The 23,608-nt window shown below is 40.2% G+C and overlaps 1 protein-coding gene across 14 annotated transcripts in view; it reads right to left on the reverse strand.

The window, feature by feature from the left end:
* Positions 1–23,608, reverse strand: part of MYCBP2 (MYC binding protein 2) — a 399,116-nt gene that overhangs the window by 180,995 nt on the left and 194,513 nt on the right. For all 14 annotated transcript variants that reach the window (XM_054011672.1, XM_054011602.1, XM_054011628.1 and 11 more), the window contains 6 exons: positions 22,983–23,257; positions 20,999–21,220; positions 12,442–12,633; positions 7,554–7,760; positions 5,480–5,611; positions 4,615–4,793 (listed from right to left, as the gene is read on the reverse strand). In XM_054011672.1, the coding sequence (XP_053867647.1) occupies positions 4,615–4,793; positions 5,480–5,611; positions 7,554–7,760; positions 12,442–12,633; positions 20,999–21,220; positions 22,983–23,257 (1,207 nt within the window). The remainder of the gene's footprint in view (positions 1–4,614; positions 4,794–5,479; positions 5,612–7,553; positions 7,761–12,441; positions 12,634–20,998; positions 21,221–22,982; positions 23,258–23,608) is intronic.

The following is a 23,608-nucleotide window of genomic DNA, read 5'->3' on the forward strand; positions in this document are numbered from 1 at the left end:
AAATATCCCATTCTATCCTAGATTCTCTATGCTAGCCCAAAACACTTGAGACTTTCCAAAGTAACAGTCTAGACCATTAAGTGGAACAAGCATCCCACAATGCCCCACATGATGCTCCTTCTGAATACTGCATTGGAAGAGGCCTGGGCATCCACTCAATAGTGTTTGAAAAAGGCATGGAGTGATGCCCAAGTGACTTCTTTACACCAGCAAAGATGTTTATGCCAATAATTCTGACAAGGAGTTCTTGAGTGATTCTGGGACTTCCTTCCTGCTACTGATGTAACCCTCACTGGGGAGTTATTTTATCCAATAAGACAGGGTAGATCTGGCTGTGGCTTTTTCCCTTAAATTCTTCTTTCATGAAGGAAAGCCTCCTTGACTCCCTGAACTTCTGAGTTCTCTGGGACATTCTTAATGTTCTGATCAATCACAAACTAACAGTACTAACAGTTCCTTACTGTTCCTTGGATTAGAACACAAAGGAGGAATACTTATAATTGGGGTTAAAATAAAGAGATACTTCAGCCAAATTTCTGGCACTGTCCTAAGCACTTCCTCCTCCTGATGAAACACAATGAAAGAGGCTGAATTTTTGTCAACCAACGACAGGAATTTAAGCGAGAGAGGCCACAGAAAATTCTTTGTAATGGCTCAAATGGTAGTTTGGCAAGAATGTTCAGGACCAAGTCTAGTTATGGCAGGGGTTCTCAAACTGGGGGTCAGGACCCCTGAGGGGGTTGCGAGGCTATTACATGGGGGGTTGCGAGCTGTCAGCCTCCAGTGCAAACCACGCTTTCCCTCCAGCATTTATAATGGTGTTAAATATATAAAAATGTTTTTAATTTATAAGGGGGGGGTCGCACTCAGAGGCTTGCTGTGTGAAAGGGTTCACCAATACAAAAGTTTGAGAGTTATGGTGACCTGAAAAGCAGCCTCAGATTCTTCACAGTCTTATGGAAACATATGACCAGAATATGCCCCTAATGGCATTTTATCTAAAGAACCCTGTAAGGTTACAATTACTGCTAAGTGGATTTTCAGTGAACTGGAACTTATTCCTAAATCCAGACTACCCCCCAAAATAACCAGAACACTGGGGACTCTAGCATTGGAGTAAATCCTTCAATTGTCACACCAAGTAGAGAATACTTGCCAAACCAACACATGATGCACTGTGGTACATTGTTACAGAGAGATCATCAAAACTGAATTTACCATATATTGTTCTGCGGTCACTGACAATGGGCCATGTATTAGGATATGTGCTGTCAATGCATCCCAGAATTGAGGCTCTGCTGCCAGATTTACCATGTCTGCATACTGAGATGTGACAGCCATCTATGCTATTTTTCAGTTTTCTACATACAGTGCCAACTGATTGATCTTTCTATTATTTTTCTGCCCATGTCAGAAGCAAGTTCAACACCTCATTAGCTGTGTCTTTGCTTCTTGGACTTCTTGACAATTTTATGTATCAAACAATGATCATGTTGCGTGTCTGTACCTAACTGGTACCTAACCATTTATCCTGAGCTACCACATTTCAAAGATAGGCTCCCCTCCCTGACAGGCTACCGCTTTTTCTTAGGTTAGTCTCACTTCAACTTGTAGCCTTTGAAGTTAGAGCTTAAATCTGAAGTCAGAGTCTGAGTTGAACACCTTGCCACTGTTAGCAAGGTGCAGCTGCTGGGCTGTCTCCATTTTAGGCAGGCTGAAACCTTTCTTGTGAGGGGTGGGTTGACCAAGGGAAAAATGCTGCCGGGACAGAGGAATGTGCGCAGTCTACCCCGGAGAGACAAGGGCGACTGCTATAACTCAGCTGGAAGTATCAGGAGCATAGGTGCCATCAGCCAGAACAATGCCTAGAGCTTTTCTGTCCTTTGAAGAAAGGCAGAGAAAGGTAGTCTATTTCCTGGAAGGGGAATTCACCTATCCCTAGTCCCTGGACCCAGGGTGAGATATGCCAGAATGGCATGGTTCCCACACTCCCACTGTGTTCACTGACTAGCTCAGTAGAGCACTACCTGTGGATTTTGTGAGGGGGATGCTCCCCTGTCCTGTGCCCTGCTTGGACTTCCTAGCTGTTAAGGGGTCTCTGGTAGACAACATCTTGTCCTCTATTCTGCCTATTCTTTCCTAGGCCTGATTATCCAAGAGCCAGAAATCTTCAACAAACAGAGCACAAGGTGAGAAAGGCAAAACAAATGTCTTCAATAACTCCCTGAGTATAGCCTGGGATAGCCACACAGTCCCATCATGATTTTTGAGGTCCCCGAACCTTATTTTCTCCTCAATCCTTTGTTATAGTCAGTGAAGTGCCAAACTCATCACTTGCTATAGACAGGAACAACTGAGCTTATGAGCCAGAAAGACTTCTATATGCAAAAGATGACATCACCAACAAAGTTTTGTGCACTGTCTCCATCTGCTTGAAAGGAGGAACCAAACGCAAGCGTCTGATCTGGCACAGAACATCAAAGAGAAAACACGTTTTCATTAAGTTATCCAGTGTCTGGATCCTTTATCTTAAGTGGTACAGTTAATTTAAAACTCGTCAGTGTCTAAGGAATAGATTAAATTATTCCGTTTGTTTGCAGAAGCTGTGTTGTTTTGTCATTATATCATATCGTATTCAATTAGGTATTAAATAATTGTATTGTTTCGACCAATTTATTTAGTTCTGAAATGCTTTTTACATTACAAATAGAAGTCATCACGGCTTGTATAAAGGGAAATCAAGCCAATCTATTAGAATTGCCAATTTGAATTTTTTGAGGAGGTCAACACGTATGTGGACAAGGGTGAACCAGTGGATATAATGTACTTGGACTTTGAGAAAGCCTTTAACAAGGTCCTTCACCAAAGACTCTTAAGCAAAGTAAGCAGTCATGGGATAAGAGGTAAGGTCCCCTCATGGTTCAGTAACTGGTTAAAAGATAAGAATAAATGGTCAGTTTTCAGAATGGAGAGAGGTAAATAGCGGTGTCCCACATGGATCTGTACTGAGACCAGTGCTGTTCAACATATTCATAAATATTCTGGAAAAAGGGGTAAACAATGAGGTGGGAAAAATTGCAGATGATATAAAACTACTCAAAATAGTTAAGTCCACAGAAGACTGCAAAGAGTTCCTAAGGGATCTCACAAAACAGAGACTGAGCAACAAAATGGAAGATAAAATTCAACATTGATAAATGCGAAATAATGCACATTGGAAAATATAATGCTCTGGATGTCCCTAGCCTCTGATTCCAGAAGCTGGAAGCGGACGACTGGGGATGGATCACTTGAAAATTGCCTGTTCTGTTCATCCCCTCTGAAGCACCTGGAATGGCCATCGTCAGAAGACAGGATACTGGGCTAGACGGACCACTGGGCTGAGCCAGGATGGACATTCTTATGTAACATCACTTACTGCCATTTAAAAATTAGATACATTTACTACCCTCCAATCTCTCAGTGTAGTAGCTGATTTTTAATAGAACTATATCATTTTGTTAGCAGCTTAGTTTCTTCATTCTCAGATCCTTCAAAATCTTGGATAAACATCTGTTCCTGGAGACTTGTTGCTATTTTATTTATCAGTTTGTTCCAGTACCACCTCTTCTACCATTTTGATTTTTGACAGTGTCTCATTTTTATTAATTGATAAGAAAACATGTCTAGACTAGGTATCTCCCCAGCATACTCTGTGGTGAACAATAACAGAAAACAATTATTTAACTTTAATACACTGTCAGCTTCTCCCTTTACTCCCTGAAAGTGCAGACCTGTCAACTATCTCACAGGATTCCTGATTCTGATGCAGAGAACTTAAAGTATTTCTTTATCACAGAGGGAATGACAACAACTCCTATATTGAGATGTTGTCAAAATCAGGCCCTAGGTGTCTGAAGTTGGCCATCCAGAAAATGAGAAACGGAGTTAGTGGCCACCTGCAAAAAATTTAATTTTAGTAACTCTCCCAGTATTGCACAGAAGTCTGTGGCAGAACCTTCTCTTGGGTGGCATTCAATGGACTTAACCACTTTCTCTTCCTGTAGTCCCCTGCCTCATTCTCAACACACCTTTCAACTTCTAAAGCAAATGAGGCAGAAGTTCTATAAACAACAGACTCATTTCACTATGCAATCTGATTCTTTGAGTGGGGGGGGGGAAAGAGTACGGGATAGAGGACTAGTTCTCAGGGGGTGATCCCATTCCAGGAATGATCCCCCTCAAAATGTTGTACCCTGCATGAAAGATAGAGGGAAGAATAAATGCCACTTACTGATGCTCCAAAATCTGGCTTTAAAAGCCAGGATAACAATGGACAAAGCAGGAGAGCTAAGTTACCACAATGTTTGCCAGACTGGAGCACAGAATCTGAAATGAGGGCAGAAGAAGCATAGCCTTGCACCAGAGCCTCATGGACAAATCTAAACTGCCTCCAATAAAACAAAGCTAAAAACAACATAATTGAGTTGGAAGAGCGAGATATTGTTCTAACCAAAGCTGCTATCTCTACAACATTAACTTAGATTTGTTAGTTCCTGTGAATTCTCATAAATGGATTTATGTTAAGTTTTTATGAAAAAAAAATATTTTAATCAAGCATGAGAGCTCACAGACCTGTAATAAAGAATCTGTGGAATCTGTCCTCGTGTCTGGTTTGTGCCATTACTGCTCAGGCTACACGTACTGAACGTAAATGTCACACCATCTGGACACTGGACTGTGGTCATTCCCCCATCTCCATTGGCAGTGCGGCTTCCATAGTTCCTCAGACGGACTGCATATTTCACATTTTCCTTCAAAACAAAAGCCAGAAACAGCATACAATATTAGACTGGTACACAAAATTTGTTTCATAATAGTTTGTAGTATTCATGTTGAAAGCACATTTTCTACTTAATATAATTTTATTCAATTATATAAAAGCAGTACACGGTCGAAAAGTATTTTATACACACTAACTTTCAACTTAAGGGAATACTCTAAAAATAAAATTAAGTGGAAAAAAGTGTGGCATCTAGTAAAAGTCAGAACTTGTCTGCCCTCAAAGTTTTTGTTCACAGTGATGTAAACTGTATTATTTCTGGTTTCTTTAAAAATAACTAAAAGATAACATACCCCATTGACTAGAAACTCCAGAAAATTAGCTGCCAGTATATATCTAAAACTATTTTAATTAGTGCACAAGTTACATTCTATTGAACACTGACACTCAAAAATAAGATTTCATTCATTTTAGAATTTGAACTTGACACTTATTGGGTAGCTAATGAAATGACAGTTTTCTCTAGATATGTTGTTTTTTTTAATTTCTCAACAAAACAATATAAATTTAAATGAAGCATGTACTTTTCACATATATATAACAGAACCTCAGCTATTTTTCAACACCAATTCAACTCTAATATTTAATTTTTTAGAATAAAAATCCAGCATTTACTGACAATAAATGGGGAATTACACAGCTTTTCCTTTTATTTACCTTCAGAGGCACAACTTTGTCAAGTCTAATTTCAGATATGTCGCTGGGGGAATCATCTGTGGTGTATGTTCCTTTTACTAACTCTAAGGATGTCCATCTATGGGAATGAGTTGAATCTCCAGCATGATCACTCTAGTTTGAGGAAATATAAAATCAATTTTTAATTTGTATAAAATGTAACAATCTATTCAGATTATGCACTTATTCTAATAATTATACTTTCAAAGTTACTATGTCAGAACTCTGTGTACCACAAATACCACTGTTTTTAAAGAGCTAAAAACCCTTCAGCAAATAAATAAGAGCTCATTTACGCCAAAAACTTAGGTCAACCTAGCTACATCACTTAGGGCTATGAAAAATGTCACACCCTCTGCGACAGAAAAACCTCTTCTGTCACTGTAGCAAGTGTATACACCACAGGGCTGCTGCAGCTCCACAGTTGTACCGCTGCAGTTTGTAAAGATGTAACCTATGGCTCTCCTCATAAAAAGTGACTTTTAAAACAGAGAATTTATTTTCCCATAACTGCATGCTCCTACCATTCAGAACCCAAGCTCTGTGCCCAAAAGTGAACAACTAGGACTACAGGTGCACCAAATCACACCTTGTGTCTTCACTAGAATGAAGGTATTGCCACGATACTTCTGCACAATATGTTGTCTTGGGAGCAAAGGACTTAATTCCAGTTGCAAACAGATTTCTGCATAGCAGCATTCTGAATTACCTCTGGCTGTAGTCTATGGCTTTTCTTTTTGATATGAGCATTTTCTATGATAGATTGGTAGGTGAGCCCTCCGTAGCATGTTGCACCCCAGACCAAACTCTCGTATATTGTTTGCCTTTTTTTGGTCAATTTTCTGTCTATGCTATTTATCTCCTCCTCCATTTTTTCTTTTCTGTACATGTTGCTTTCAAAAAGATTTCCTCCTCTATCCCCATACCCCATTATTTTGTTTCCCTTCTTCTGGGGGTTCCCTCTGGTTTCTCCTGTCCTACAGAACCCCAAACTCTCCTAGGTGTTTCTCTCCCTTTTCTCATCATCAGAAGGCTACATGCCATATGGAGTAGGAACTGATTATCTATGGACAGATTCAGAGGCCAGAATACATGTGCTTTTGCATCTGAGAGGAGTGCCACAAAAGCAAAGAACAAAAATTTGGGATGATTTACGGATTAATTTTTTGTAGTACAATAAGGCCTCGAGGCCATAACACATCAGGGACCCATTCTGCAAGGAGCTAGTACAAACACATGGTAAGAGACAAGCCCTGTCCTGAACATCTAAGAATCTAAACCAAAGGATGAAAGGAAATATTACCCCTCATTATACAGATGGTGATCTGAGTCACAGAGAGATTAAGGGCCTGATCCAAAGCCTATTGAAATATATAGTAGGACTTCCATTTATTTCAGTGGGTTTGGATAAAGCTGTAAGTGACTTCCAAAGGTCACAAAGGAAGTCTATGTCACAGATGGGAATTAATGCAAAACTCCTGAGTCCCAGTGCATCATTGTAATAAAAAAAAACATCCTCTCACTCTCAGGGAATATCTGACCCACAATTGTGCACATGTGAGTGTCTTCCAAGTATGGCTCTATTAGGGTTAATTGAGAAAGCAGGGGAAGATGGAGGACGGCTTTCAGAATCCAACTGCTGCTTTACTCATAGTTAAAGGAGTACATTTGCAAGGAGGAAGGGAAACAAATTTACTCTCACTACGATTCTGTTTCAGATTTCCCTCCGCCATACTTCCCCTTCCCGAATAGGCTGCCATTCCCACCCCTCAGGGTTGGAAACAACATATCTATATACTGATAAAACTTAGCTGAAAGGATATGGCCATCCCTTACCACAGCTTCTCTCTTTCCATACTTTAGTGCTATAATTGTATTTATTAAATCCAAAGAATTTTAAGATTTTATTTGGAATAATGCTACTAATATTCATACTAATATTAAGTTGTAACATGCTGTATTGGTGCACTGATATCTTGGAGAGTAAAAATATACATGTCCTACTTTACCATATATTATTTTTGTTTGGATTTTTTTTTTCAAGTGCAATACTTACATCATCAACTAACACCTCCAGCTCATATTCATGAATTCCTCCTCCTCCATAAACAGAAAACCCTACAACAACTACACCAGGTTTGTCCACAGAGAAACAGATTGCATCAGGGGACCCATTACCAGTATTCCAACTTCTTCCCTGACTTGTTTTAGTGAATCGGTTTGTGCTGGATTTGACAGAATGAAGGGAGTTAAGTCCATCAACCTGTAAAGAAATAAATATAAGCAACAACTAGAATATACTTTGTTTTAATGGAAGAAAGCAAAATTATCTCAATTATATAAATATTTTAACTTAGTAAATGTAGGAAGCAGGTGTTAGAACAGAGACTCACAAAAGAGGACTTTATTGCAACTTTAGTTAAAAATAAAAAAAGATTTATAGTAACTGCATCTTTTTCTCAATTTGTCTAAAATATCTGACTAAATATTTTTAACAAAACTAAGCAGGAAACTTTAAAATGGCAAATTTTGCTTGAAATTTCTTTGAAGGAAAGATATACAATATGTTAATGTCATGTATCACTTCTGTCACTCTTAGCAGATCAAATGAATCACTTTATTCATTCTTAAGGGGTCAAAAAGTTCAGCTGATTTTTGCAGCTTTTGTTTTAAGAATGGATACGGCAAAATTCTGGAAGTACTGTTGTACTACTAAATGGAAAATTACTTACCTGTAATTGGAGTTTCTTTGAGTGTGTGATCCCTATCTGTACTCCACACACTGTATTCATGCTCTCTATGTGGACGAGAAGGGAGAATTTGCAAGTAGTGTCTGTTGGTCTGCATCCTTGCCCCTGGCGTTCCTCATGCTCAGTACTGAGGTTACAAGGGAAGGTGCAGATCAACAACCTCCCCAGTTCCTTCTCTATCATGAACCCAGACATAATCCCAAGCAGAGGGGAAGGAAGATGAGTAGTGGAATATAGATATGGACTACACATCTCAAAGACCCCCCAGTTACAAGTAAGTAACCTCCATTTCTTCTTGAGTGCTGATCCCTATGAGTATTGCACATGTGGGTGACTGCTAAGCAGTAGTCAACTAGGAGGGGATACAAGGATGCAGCAGTATAGATGTATAATACTACTGTCCCAATGACTGGGTCTGCAGAAGAGGCTGGGACTAAAGCTTAATACTTCATGAAGTTGTGGATGGAACACAAAGGCTGCCCTACAAATGTCCAATATAAGTACTTCCTGAAGAGATGCTAATGAAGTTGCCTGTGCTCTAGTGGAATAGGACCTCACTGTGACTGGAGAAGGAAGATGTGCTAACTGATAACAAAGGATGATACAGCCAGAGATCCACTTAGAGAGTCTTTGAGCATACAATGCTTGCCCCGATCACTCGCTATGGTGACAAATAGTCTAGACAACTTCCTAATTGATTTCATTCTTTGCAAATAAAACGTTGAAAGCTCCTCGGAGGTCAAGGGAATGAAAATTTTCCCCCTCACTGGAAGCACGAGGTTTTGGAAAGAATACTGGTAGGCGAATTCATGTGAAACTTGGTGATTACCTTAGGGATGAAGTCAGGTGGAGGCAAAAGGAAACCTTTTCCTTATGAAACATGGTGTATTGCAGATCAGCCATGAGAGTTCCCAGTTCACTCACCCGCCTGCCTGACACGATGGCAACGCGAATAGAGATCTTCATAGACAGGTGGAACACTGAGCATGCAGCTAACAGTCCAAATGACAGTATGGTAAGTATTGAGAATACAAGATTGAGGTCTCATTGGTGTGTGGGCTTCATTAGTGCTTGGAAGGTCCTCATGAGGCCTTTTAGGAATCTGGTTGTATGCAGGTGAATAAAAACACAATAGTTCTCCTCCAGAGGTGGAAGGCATTGATTGCTGTTAAGTGGACCTGCTTCAAGCCAGTAGAAAGGCCTGATTGTCTTGAGAGTGAGGAGGCAGTCAATACCAGGATCCCAGCACAGTCTTTGGAGAGAAGAGATTTTGTTGTGCCCAGCTAGAGAAATGCCTTAATTAAGCTAGGTAACATTTTCTGGTGGAGTCTTTTCTGCTGTAGTTGAAAACAGTCCAACTGGACTCCGAAAATGAACACTGCAGGTCTGATGCCTATCCAAATACCAGGCTGTGATGTGGAGATAATCTGGGTTGTCATATCTGATCCCACCATTCTTCTGATTCAGCAGATCTGGGAAGGGCTAGATGCTGATGGGAAGATTGAAGATTTGCAGGAGGTACAGAAACCAGAACATCCTGGGCCACTTGAGTGCTATCATGATTGAACAACTTCAGCTGAGCGCAAAGACTAGCCAGGCCAGCCTCCAGGCTGATTAATGAGCTCAACTGAGTTGTGATAGGATTGCCTGATTGACAGGTCCATTTGGCTGAAGAGAGCCAGCAGGCCTCCTGTTAAGCTCAGCAGCATCTGGTCACCAACTACTCAATGCTTTTTGCCCACAACTGTGACCACTCTTGCCTCTGCCTGCTATTGTCTTTCTCTAGCCCTGATCCTATCCTGCTCCAGCCCTGCGTTCCCTTCCCTGCTCCTGGCTCTGACCCTTGGTCCCCAGATCCAGTCCCTGATGCCCTCAACCCAGTTCTAACTATTCAGTAAGACTGTCGATACCTGCCCCGACAGGTGCAATGAAAATGAATTGTGAATCACCAACTCGTGGTCTATGGAGATGTGTCTGCTGAAATTGTCTGCCAGAGAGTTTTGTGCATGAAGGAGGTACATCACTAAAAGAATGGAGTAATTCCAGATACACCAGTTCCATAAGTGGATGGCCTCTATACAGAAAGAGATTTTACTCCTTGTTTGTTTGTTTATAGAGAAGACAGTCATCATATTGTCTAACATTATTCAGACAGGGCAGGACCATGGAAGTGGGAGGAAAGCACTTTAGGCCTTTCATACTGCCCGTAGTTCTAGGAGATTGATATGTGATCAAAAAATGTAGGCAGATCCAAGTCTTTAGGGCCCAAGCATGAGATCTGATCCTGCATTTGTGAGAGTGCCCCTCACTCTCATGAAAAGCCTGAGAGCTCATGCTTGGAGGGGCGCTGCTTGCAGACGGAGGCCTGTGTACAGGTGGGGGGAGGGGAGTACTCCTGGTCTAGATCTGATTGGGGTCTCATGGCTTTTTCCATGAGGTGCTTCCTCTGTTGAAGCTCTCGTCCTTCTCAAGTTTGGGGTCGGAAAGAGTGGCAGATGCTGCACGTGGCAGAAACATGAGCCTCTCTAAGGCAGTAAAGGCAGCGTTAGTAGTCACTGCTGACCGAGCAGGGGCAGGGGAGACAGTTCTTAAGTCTTGGAACTCTGTGCACAGTCCTTCTTCTAAAGGGAGAAAATAGGGAGAGTCCCCAAGGCAGGGAAAAAAAATGCTCTATACAACTTAAAAAGTCTCTAGAAAGGCACTAAAAACTATAAAAACACTATTATTTACAGAATTATTTACAATATATGTCAACAGATAAGAAGACTGAAGCAGCTTTGGACACAGAAGATTCTTCTGACTCAGACCATACAGTGGAAAGAAGGAATTGGAGGGGAGGTTAATCCACAACTTCCCTTACACCCTTAGAGTACGTCTATACTTACCTCCGGACCTGGCGGTAAACAATCAATCTTCTGGGATCGATTTATCGCATCTGGTCTAGACGCGATAAATCGATCCCGGAAGTGCTCGCCATCGACGCCGGTACTCCTGCTCCACGAGAGGAGTACGCAGAGTCGACGGGGGAGCCTGCCTGTCGTGTGTGGACCCACGGTAAGTTCGAACTAAGATAGTTCGACTTCAGCTACGTGAATAACGTAGCTGAAACTGGGTATCTTAGTTCGAAGTAGGGGGGTCAGTGTGGACCAGCCCTTAGTGTAGGCTATACTGCCATTTGAGACATGGCTGGGAGGAGAGTAGGTTGGTGAGAGTTTAAAGATGTCAGTCAAGCTGCCCACTGGATGAACTTTGTGGGCTGGAGCATGTGCAAAAGGGACTCCTCAGATGAGGAGCTGTAACAATGTTGCACTCATGAAAGGCTACACTGGATAATGATTGAAATGCCATATGTAGTCATGAAGTATTCAAAAGGTATTTGTTAACCCATCATATCAATGGTTATCTGTCTGATAGTTCATGTAAATGTTATCTGAACCTTGCTTGATTAATAAGGTTCTACTATTAGTGGATATAATCTGTAAACTCCTGGCCATGAGTTGGAGTTATCTGCTGGCCAGGTTGCTCCACTGTAAGGTCCAAGGGGACCAGGAGGCACTTTTGGGTTTCCTCAACACTCCTTATCAGTTTGTGGTGAAATTGAACAGTTCCTTACGAATACTGTGCAGGATAGGAAGCAAAATAAGGTTAGAAGAGTCCTTCTGCAAGGCTTGATATAGGTAGTTAGAAACTTAGTTTGAGAAAATAATGCCCTTGTGGCAGAGGTGACTAAATTAAAAGACCAATTGGTGGAGGCCGTTGAAGGGAAGGAGGATGCAAGCCTTAATAGCCAATAACAGCCTCTTGTGTTCAGGAGCAGGAAGAAACAGTGGCCAAACCGTCTTAAATGAGATGATATTTAATTTTAACTCTACCTGAATAGTATTATTTGTAAATTCTCAAAAAATTCATTCTGTACACAGAGTAATTGCTGTAATTTTGGGAAAGGTACACTGTATTCTTCAGCCATAACAAAATGGCTAATCGTGAACAGCACTTCAATAATAGAGAGTGATTACACAATTTAAAAAGAAATATTTTAGTTGTTTGAGAGAGACATCTGAGGAACAGCAGTAAAATCAGTAAAAATTTTCACACAGGTAGAAACATTAAGTGCGATCACAGTAAATATTACACTCAATGTACAAATACTGTAAAACACTTATATCAAAGATAATTTTACAGAATCATTATTACCTCAGATCCCAGTGCAGAAGCTGTAAGTTCACTCACAATACTAGCAAGAAGTCCACAGGTATTGGAAACCAGGTGTGAAGAGAAGAGCTCATTTTCTCGTCTAAGACTGTTTCTGACTGGTAACACAACTATAACCAGCATTTTTTCTAGCACTTCCCGAAAGCTTGTCATCCCTGAGATATTTTCCTCATTCTGTGGTATGAAAAAAGTATTAGAAATGACAAACAGTATCTCTATATACAAATCAGCTTATAATAAAATAAATTATCTGTAATAATAATTGAGGCATCGGTACCTTTCTAAATTAGAACTTCAGATCACTTTAAAATCAAACCATAAGAAAAAAATTTGTGATGCTAAATTCACATTCCTACATTTTGCATGAGCTGTGAATAAGATGATTAGCAGATTTATCTGGTAAAACTTCACATACATCAACGTATAAACTATCCTTTATACATCATTGCATTTTTTGCATTGACTCTGACATTTCTCAGAACTACAATGGTGGTGAACGTTTCCTTAAAAAAAAAAATATTAAAAAACTGTACACAGTCTCAGCAACGCTCATACGTAGTAGGATGTACAAACCAGTTACAAAAAGAATCCCAATCTAAAAATTGCACTGATACTCTGCAATCCAAGGAAAACACTCACCCACTACTCAAAAAACTCCAACTTTTATTTGAAACGTGGGTCTACTTTAACAGAAAAAAACCTCAATTTTTCTGAGAATAAGATTTTACCAGTTCAACCCCCAGTACCTCTACATAAAAGTCAACTTGTAATGAAAGAATTTAATTATCTTGCAGTAATTGAAGTATCAGTGCCTTTTTAAATTAGATCATCATAAATTTTAAAAATCAGGACTTAAGGAAAATGTTGACACTAATTCATGTTTACTGTACAATCGTAGCAATTCAACAATTCATTCAGCCAGACAGATTTATGTTTTTGTCTTCTCAAATACAATAAAAACTAGGTTTCATTAAGAATATTATGCTATAACCGGAAAGAGAATTCCTAGATAGGCTTGTGCATAGTCACAACGGTCATAACAGACCCTTATAGTCCATTACCTCATCAATAGCTATATCCCAGCAATGAAAGCTCTCTCTACTGGAGGAGAATGTCTCACCTTTTTTCATATAGCATTCGTCATGAATCATACAATGAAAGTCAATGCAGAGATTAACCAGATAAGTATCAGTCTGCATGTCTTCTCTGTCCCAGAAGCTTCTGCTTTTTGTAAAGGTATGTCTACATTGCATAGTCAACCCAGGTTCTGAGTCAGTTTTACACCCAACCCCCCTGTACCATTCACACACACAGCCTTCTGAGAGGTGCCAGAAGCCTCTCAAGATGCAGGCCTGCTGACTAGCCCAGGGGCATGAGTCTGATCCATATCCTACTGTGGCACAGGTCTAAGCCTGCTAGCTTTGCAGTGTGGATGTAGGCAAAGCCCAGGTCACCAGGCTTGTGTTTGGAAAGATCATCAATGCTATCCCACAATCCCATAGGCCTGTGTGTTCTGAACCTTTAATCCTCAAACTTTCCCACCTGACTTCCAGGAACTGGAAGCAACCTCCTGGTTAAAATACAACTGCCAGGCATTTAATCCATCCTTCACATGAGCTCCTCAGCTAACCCTATCGTACATTAGCTATTCCTACAACTAAGAAGCAGACTAACACTCAGCATACTGCTAGCTGGACAGAGGAACATAGAAAGATTATGATGAATCTGTGGTGTGAGGAGAAGAGCCATAGTTTCAGCAAGAACACAAGAAATGAATATGTGTACATAAGCATCTTGGAGAGGCTGGCAGCACCTGTGCTCCACCAGCCCAGAGCTCAATGCTGGGAGCGGTTTAAGTCCTTCAAGAATGCCTACCACAAACCCAGGGACAGGAACCACACCTCAGGGAACTCCCTATCTACCTGCCCCTTCTACAAGGAATTTGATCAGGTGCTGCGGACCACACCAAGAAGCCTGAGCAGGGATGTTTATAACCACAGAGGAAGAACCAGAAGAGTGCCTGCAGTTGCTAAATCAACCCCTCAAAGTAACCCTGTTGTTGATGCCAGTCCCAGATCAGGCTATGCTGCCACAGCAGCTGCAGCACATCCTAGGCCCATATTCAGAGGATCTGTTTTGGGATGGCCCTGGAGAGCACCCATTTCTGGCTGGTGAAGCATGTGAACTTCTCACACAGTATGTATACACAGCTCCTGGCAGCAAGCCTCCCAGCTCAGGTGAACAGACTCAGGCTTGCACTACCCCTAAACATATCTGTTAGTATTGTGGGTTGGGCTGGAGCTCAGGCTCTGAAGCCTAGGGATATGGGTTGACTTCACAGACCAACCTTTAGCCCAAGCCAAAACTTCAAAGCCCTGCCTACACAGCTAGTTTTAGAATACTAGTCCGAGTCCAGCAACCCGGACTGGGAGGCTCACTGCCATGGGCTATGTAGAAATACCCACAGAGTAGGAACTCTAGATGGTTGGTTAAATTCCAGAGCCGGGAATACTTATTATGGCTCCTTTGTAGTTCAGAAGCCCACTCCATTCACAGATGTGATCAGACACCAGATGCCAAAAAATCTCCTTAGAATAGACAGATGGCACTCCTCTGCTGCTCTGTTTCTATCCAAGCACTTCTAGAACCACAATGTCCTCCAGACTTTGTCTTGCCTTAAAGGACTGTAAAATCATAGTAACAGGGTCCTCTTTATAGGAAACCTCTGCATCAATGGGAAAAAATAAGGAGACTTGTTTATTATTTTAATTGATTTTGGTATGTCAATTTATCATGTCTCTTGGCTTAAAGCATGGCTTGCAGGAGCTTCTAAACTGGCCAGTGAATGAAAGATGAATAAAATAAATCCAATTCATATAAAATATCATATCCTGTGACCTTGAAGTACTGCAGCCCTGGAAAAAGGGCAATAGTGTCTTCCCCAACCCACACCTGAGTCAGACAATGTGCTCTTATTTTCCTTATCAGATCCTTTCACCTCTGCTGGGTAGAGGCAAGGAACCAGAAGCCTGGGGAAGCAGATTCTCAACTAATATGCAAGAAGAGTCAGGAATGAAATGATGCAGGAATTCTGGCCAGGGCTGATGAACAGCTTGATTACAAGAGAAGACTATAGACAGAGGGAGGCAACATAGCAGGAGAAGAGACTGGTGATGTAGTTTGTGCAACATGGCCAGAGATTGAGGAAGGAGGACAGGGTGTAGCACCAGAAGCTTTTTGAGAGGTTGCTCACTGTCATGCCACCAGGCTACAAGCTCTAGCTCCACATGCTGAGTCCCCCTCCACGCTACCACATGCTGCAGCCTCTGCAGACAATGGACAATTCTGGGGTTGTCTGGTTCATGATCCAAGCAATAAACAGTGCATGGAACAATAAAATGTACCCTGTACATCAGTCTACACCTGTTCATCCACAGCTTATGCATGCAAATCACACCAGAATGGGCAAGAAGAAAAGGGGAACATGGGAGAACTGCTGTGGTACCACTGTGAATAGCTTGGCCATTTTGCACTTGTTTCCCACTTTTTTTCTGACTGTTCTCGTTTACTGTCTTTTTCACCTTGATGGCACCTGGTATGCTTGTAAGGTTTTAAAATTATTTACATGCTTGTTTTAAATAAAGTATTCTATTTGCAAATAAGAACATGTTCCAAGGTTCTATGACAAGGTTCCCTTGAATGAATTTATTAAAAACAACACAATAGTCCATAATCAGTGTGTGGAGATACATGAACAGTTGTATTAAATTCATAAAAATAAACTCCACTGCAGCAGCCCATAAACTGTATGTGGAGGCACATGAAAGGGGGGCTACTTACCTGTATTGTAACTGGAGTTCTTCAAAATGTGTGATCCCTATCTGTATTCCACTATGGGGGTATACATGTGCCTGAGACCGGAATATTTTTGCTGGCAGTGTTCGTTGGTCTGTGCCTGCATTGTTCACCCCCTTGAGCTCCGGACTGAGAGCTTAAGGGGAAGTGCACCTTCTCCAGTTCCTTCTCTAGCATGAATCAATAATTAAGTCTGCAGCAGAGGGAGGAGGATGGATGGTGGAATACAGATAAGGACCACATATCTCAAAGAACTCCAGCCACAGCACAGATAAGTAACCTCCCCATTTCTTCTTTGTGTATTCCATTGTGGGTGATTGATGAGCAGCGTCTATTGTGGTGGTGGGTGTGAGGAAGACTGGAACACCACAGACGGGAGCACAGGAAGTGTCAGCTTTCAAGGCTGGTACTAAGGCCTAATATCTGGAGAAGTATGGGCTGACTCACAGGTTACATTAATAGGAACATCTCAAAAGCTATTGAAGCTGTCTGAACTCTGGTAAAGTGGACTTTCAAATCTTGTAGTGGAGCAGTGTTCGTTCATAATACAGTAGGATGCACCCTCAGATCCATTTGGGAAGTCTTTTCAGACAATATGGCTTCCCTGCCATCCATTCTGCAAGTGATATGAACGTAGGCCATTTAAATGGTTTTTATTCTTTGCTGATAGAATACCACTGCACTATGAACATACAGGAAATGCGGACATCTGTATTTGCTAGAGGTGTGAAATTTCAGGAAAAGTTAGGTGATGGGCTGATGGAGATGAAAGTCTGAAATCACTTTAGAAATAAACTTCTGATTCAGTCTCAGCATAATCTTAACTTTGTGAAAGACTGTGTATTGTGGGTTTGCCATAAAGTCTCCCAGTTCATCCATCCATCCAATCGAGTTGATGGCTCCCAAGCAGATGACTTTTATGGAGAAATGATACAGGAAGCCAGACACCAATGGTTCAAAAGGAGGCCTTGTTAGTGCTGAGAGGACCAGACTGAAGTCCCAAGAAGGAAGAGATTTGCTTACAGCTGAGAAAGTTCTAACTTAAGTCTTTCAAAAAATGAATTGTTACAGGATGGACAAAAACAGAGCAGCCATTGATAGCTCGCAAGTGGACACCTATTGAGCTAAGGGAAAGACCTGAGATCTTCAGGGAGAAGTAGTAGTCCAGGATAGTAGGGATGTTGATTTCTTCTGGATTTATGTGACAATTATTGGCCCAGATGGAAAACCTTTGACACTTGGATGTGTAGTGTTTTTTCATGGACTTTTTCCAACTGTTGAGAATAGCATGAACTGCCTCTGAACAAGCTTTTCTAGGCTAAATGCCCATCCAAAAAACAAGCTCCTATTCTCTTCACAGGGCTAGAAAGGCTACTGGAGGGAATCTACCTCCTCTTGTGTGGGAGGGAGACTAACTTGCTTATACTGTTTCTGTTTGGTGAGTAAACTGTGTGAAGCTAGTCATGCAGTCAACCATGTCTTACAAATGCAGGATGCCCCATGACACAGGAGGATGAAAAAGGAGCAAACCTGCATCTGTGGGCTTAGTCTGAGTTGTGCAGCAAGCTCTTCTGTGGCCTGGAACCTGTACTATTGAAGATACACTTTTGGCTGTGATCAAGTCTAGACTCGCTTCTACAAACACTATGGACTGGGTTGTGTGTTATTAGGGTGATTAACCACTGGAACAGACAACCAAGGCAGGTAATGGATTCTCCATTTCTTGAAGTCTTCAAAACAAGACTGGATGCCTTTATGGAAGATGTACATTAGACAAACAGAACACAAGTTACTAGGCTTAATGCACAGGTAACTGGGTGAAATTGAAAGGTCTGTGAATCTATGAAAATCTGTCAGTATAAGAGTATGAGGACACCATGCAGTTTTGCAACTTTAACTATCACAACTACTTGAAGTTATTTGTATTAAGGAAAACTAGAGTCACATTGTATTATATAAATACATATCTATAGGTATCTATATTATGCATGTACTATCTAGCCAGCCTTGCTGCTTTTCAGTACTATGGACAGCAAAATTACTTAAATGTAAAAATTCTTTACTGAAGATATTTCTTGATCTATTCATCGTCTCGGGTTTGTGCTTCTACTATAAAACTGGTGGGTATTTTTAGCTAAAAATAATAGTTTACACTAAGAATGTTGCACACTACCTTTTTTCTTCAAATGCAGTTAACTTTATAAAATATCCTTGATCTCAGGGACTCCAACCTCTACAGAGTCTTTACTGTAGGTAATGAAAGCTATTACGAACATTTTAAAAAACGAAAACAGGGCGCTATGAAAATAATCAAGATGAGGAAGTGTCTCATTTGACAGCGGTATATACATATTGCATATACAAAGGCAAAAACGATAACTTACTGGAGAAATCGCTACCAATAACATAATATCATTCCATAAAACATAATCCATCTTGCACCAAATTACCTTGATTCTCCCCTCCCCCGCAAGTTCAACATCTTGTTTTATTGTCAACAGGAAATCGAGAAATTGCACAATTGCACTTTTTCAATTTTGAGCAGTATATGGATTTGGCAGGATAGTTTCATTTATAACTGCTTTTCTTTCAAGGATATAAACCTTTAGTTTGAGAACTATTCTCCTCCTGATGAGAACACTCAAAATGCGAACAAACACGAATGGCAATTACACCCACTCATCTAGAAACTATCTCCCAAATCATCTTTTTTTACATGCAAGTCATTAACACCCTTTTTGAAAAATCACTGAGTTAACATGGGTTTAACCTTCCTTTTCCACTCTCAGCAGATTTTACTAAATATGGAGCTCACAACAAGCATGATAATTTAAGCCCCTTAACATTTCTTCTTTTCAATCACTATTTTTGTGACGCAGACACATTTCCAAATAAATGCACCACAAAAGACAACAGTGGTAAATTAGATTAATCTGATATCTCCAAAGTGGTGTCATGGGTGAACTAATCATCCATTTAGGGGAACATGTGAACTCCCAAACTGAGCAAGAAAGCCACAACCATTACCCAGCATTTTGTGAAAACAACTGGGACTGATGCCAGCCTCAAAGCCCTGAACGTACTCATGATGTTCCGCCTACAATTAATCTAAGATACTGTGGTGATAGGGAAGTTTCCCTATAGGTAAGAATCAATAGCATCCAGGGCAAGAAACAGAAAAGATGTGACCATCTTGAATTTTTTCTTGACCAAATATTGATTCAAGTCCATAGCACCAGAATGGGTTGGAGTCTGCCTGTCTTTCATTATCAGGAAGAAACTGGAATAAATGGATCTCTCTGCCAGAAGGAATTTACTTCCTGCTGTGTCCCTTCTTGATAAGGCCATACCCAAGTGTGTACCCAGAGGCCAGGGGCAATCAGCAGAGGTTGGGCTTTTTTAAAAATTTCATCTTGCAGGTAAGCCATAATACCAAGAACCATGTGTTCTAGATAGCTACGGACCTCTAATTGGCATGGTAAATGGTCCCAATCTCCCCCCAATAAGGTGGTTTGGCAAGCTATAGCAAGTAGCTGACTGTCTAGATGTTCTGGACCCCTTAAAAAGCCAGGTGCTTGTAGACAGGGGGCCTAGAATGCTTTCATTTCTGTTGCTAGTGAGCGGATATGTCTGTGTAAGGAGGTTCTGGACACATTGAAAGCCAATCATTAATGTAGAAAAACGTATCACCACCCCCACAAATAGTGGTGAGGAAAGTGAAATACACCAGAGCCAACTCAGTTAAACATCTACTCTGCCTTCCATAGAGAGATTTCTGCCGTTTCCCAAAGCAGTTCTCCCCAGTGTAGGGTAGTTCTTCAGGTTTCTTCTTGAACTTTTGGTGGAACCCAGACTACTGCAGTGAAGCAGATCTTCAGGTTTCCAACAGAGCTGAGGCAGCAGCTCTCTTAATCCTATCACCCATATGAAAGGCTTCCTATACAAGATTCTGGACCCAGGCCAAGTCCATATCTTTGTGACCAATCCTTCAAAACATCTAGGATCTGTCATGTTGATTCATTAAAGTACAGTACTGTTTTTGAACATATAATATTATTGCTTCAGGACAATGCTTCATTCATTGTGGAGGCTGGGTGGCTTGTGGATTTTTTTTTTTTTTTTTTTTTAAATCCTTGCTTATGTGTGGTCCTCTGACTCTTTCATTGCAGACCTTCCAATCTCTGAACGAAGCTGGGATCTCCCAGGTACCAATCTCAATCACTTCTCACTCTTGCTTTATTTATGATCCAAAAGTAGTGTGAGATCATTCATTAAAGCCTATCAGTCTCACCGATCATGGGGACACATTAAAAAAAGCCTTATTCAGCTTATGTGGTCATATGTGCAAAGTCAATAAAAAACTGAGATTATTAATGAAAAATATGTAGTAAAACTAATAGCGACAAAAGGGTATTTTTCCCCAGTGTACTCAAATGACTAAGCTACTTTTGATTAAACTTTCCAAAATTTAATTTTCTCTCCAGTTGAGAACAAATGTGGGAAGTTTCAGCCTAAATGATGAATGTTTGACAAAGTTGTAAGCATCTGAAATAAGCCACTTAGAATGGAAACACGTAGGCAACCTAGGCTACAATCCTATAAAACAGACCCAAATTCCCTTTCCATTCTACTGGTTTGCTGTTACAAAAAAAATAAATAAATAGATTTCAGAAAATTTCCTAACCTGACTAAGTTTTTCCATATGGGCTACCAAGAGCGGGAAACGGTGGGCCAGTGCAGAGTCATTCTCGGTGCTGACTTGTTTGACCATGGATCGCAGCAACACCTCTCCATCATAAGTGATAGGAAAGATAGAGGTCAGCTTTACGGAAGTATGACACAGGGCTGACATTACAGCTGCAAGAAGCCGGCTACTTGATGTTTTGAAGTTTGCTTCCTGGATGTCCTTTAAAAAAAAAGAGAGAGAAAATATTAAACAAATAGTAAGTGAAGTATAGGTTTTGAAATTCATACTATTATTTTGTGCACATTCTACTGTACATACTTATATAGCCCCCATCACAATAGTATCTGAGAACCTCACAATGCCTCTGTGAAGTAGGGAAGTACTATTATCCCCATTTTACAGATGGGAACTGAGGAGCAGAGAGACTAAGTAACTTGCCCAAGGTGTCACAGGATATATTTCAGGCAGAACTGGGAACTGAACACAGATCTCTTGAGTTATAGTCTAGTTCTTTAAACAAAGGACCATCCTTCTATTCTCACACTAGTTTCCTCTCTCCTAGTAAAAAGCAACAGAGGGTCCTGTGACACCTTTAAGACTAACAGAAGTATCGGGAGCATAAGCTTTCGTGGGTAAGAACCTCACTTCTTCAGACGCAAGCCTTGCATTTGAAGAAGTGAGGTTCTTACCCACGAAAGCTTATGCTCCCGATACTTCTGTTAGTCTTAAAGGTGCCACAGGACCCTCTGTTGCTTTTTACAGATTCAGACTAACACGGCTACCCCTCTGATACTCTCTCCTAGAAACATTCAGGTTACTGCACCACTATAACTAATATTAATTTTTGTGAAAGAAGCTTCTAAATCACAGTGAAAGGCTTTTTCCAGTGGCACTTTAGTTATTAAATCTATTTTTAAAATGTTTGCTGTAAGTAGCAAAGCATTAAAATGTCAATTCTCTTGTATATTTTACATTACCTTCACTCTTTGGATCTCAAATAGTTTTTAACTTAAGTTTATTAACACATTATTTCTCTCAAATGTTATTTTACTTCCCAAATTTATGACATTATCAAATTACAATTTTTAAACCTGAAAATTATGTCCTCAGCTGAGTAATGAACTTAAGCATATGAATGATTTTAACCATAAAAGTTGGCCTTAGTACGCTTAACAAAATCAGTTTCATTTACAGCTATTCACATTAGGTCATAGCTTCAATAGGGACTATTGGGACTGTGACACTCCCATTTATTTCAATGAGAGTTAGTTGCCTAATGAACTCCCATTGAAATAAATGGGAGTTAGGCAACTAACCTGCATAGATGCTTCAGAAAATCCCACTAGGTGACTATCTGCATCTTTAGGAATCTAAATACCTCTGAAAATCCAGCCTGTGGTGGCCAAAAACAATCTGCCAATTCACTAACTACAGTTAATACTTTCTTTGTTTATTAAAGTTTTAAAAGCAAAGCTGATGCTTATTTTTTCCTTATGTATCATTTAAGATATTTTAATTTAATTAATAAAAATGTTTTGTGCATTTTCAACTAAGTATTTCCATCCAAAGACAAATCCCACAAACACAAATACCAAATAAAAAATTATCTAGTAAATAAATGCATCCTACACCATTTTCCAAAATAGTGTGTCCAAAAGGTTATCTATAAAAGCCTTAAGAATTTGTCTGTCTTCCTCCTTTTCTATTACACCTTCTATTTGAGACTATATTTACAAATGTCAGTGTCAATTCATAAGATAAGCCCCACCCAGAATACTGCACCTTAGATCATAAGACAGCGGTTATAGGATTTATACTATATTTATAGAAGTGAATAGCAACTCAAATTGTAAAAGCAGGATAAAAATTAAACTAAAAAAAGTGAAAAAGAAAGTAGAATAGGAATCTTATTTTTGTGTCTCTTTAGAGCACAGCACAGCATTGCAAGAACTACTGTTCAGTGATGTTATTTAATGTATACCTGATCTAAACAATTGAGCAAGTCACAGAGGCAAGCCCATTGTAGAGCTGGTGTTGGACAGAAAGAGTGAAAGCAGGCTGTGAAAGTGTTATGACATTCTTGAAGAACAGCTTCTAGAAGACTCAGGGGCTGACTGAGATATCCTTGGGGGTCATTGTCCAGCTTCACCATACAGTGATCAACTCCTTCAGATAGAATTTTTCTCAGCAAGGTTCTTGTTTTCCCAATGCAGTCTGCTAACTTGCTTGTTTCCTCTACAACAGCCTTAGCAGTAGCTAGAAGGTGATAACAAGCAGTACATTAAATTTACAATTAACAAAATATCAGTGTATATTCTTGTCTATTACAATGTAAATTATATACAGTAGCTAAACACAAAAGTTACACAGAAAGTTAAAAATAGTATACGCATATTTTTAACAAGAGAAAAATTAAATAAACAGTTCAGTAATTGTATATATCAACACAAAGCAAGACAAATCAAAATTAAGCAACGTTAAATATACATGAGAACTTGAAACTTTTCAGACCTAGATCCTAATGAAACAAAACAAGGATATACAGATGCTACTAAATTTTAATAAAGATGCACTTAGGTTGCAAGTGTGAAAACAGCAAACAAATTT

This window comes from Malaclemys terrapin, chromosome 1, assembly GCF_027887155.1.
Source record: "Malaclemys terrapin pileata isolate rMalTer1 chromosome 1, rMalTer1.hap1, whole genome shotgun sequence".
Taxonomy (NCBI): domain Eukaryota; kingdom Metazoa; phylum Chordata; order Testudines; family Emydidae; genus Malaclemys; species Malaclemys terrapin.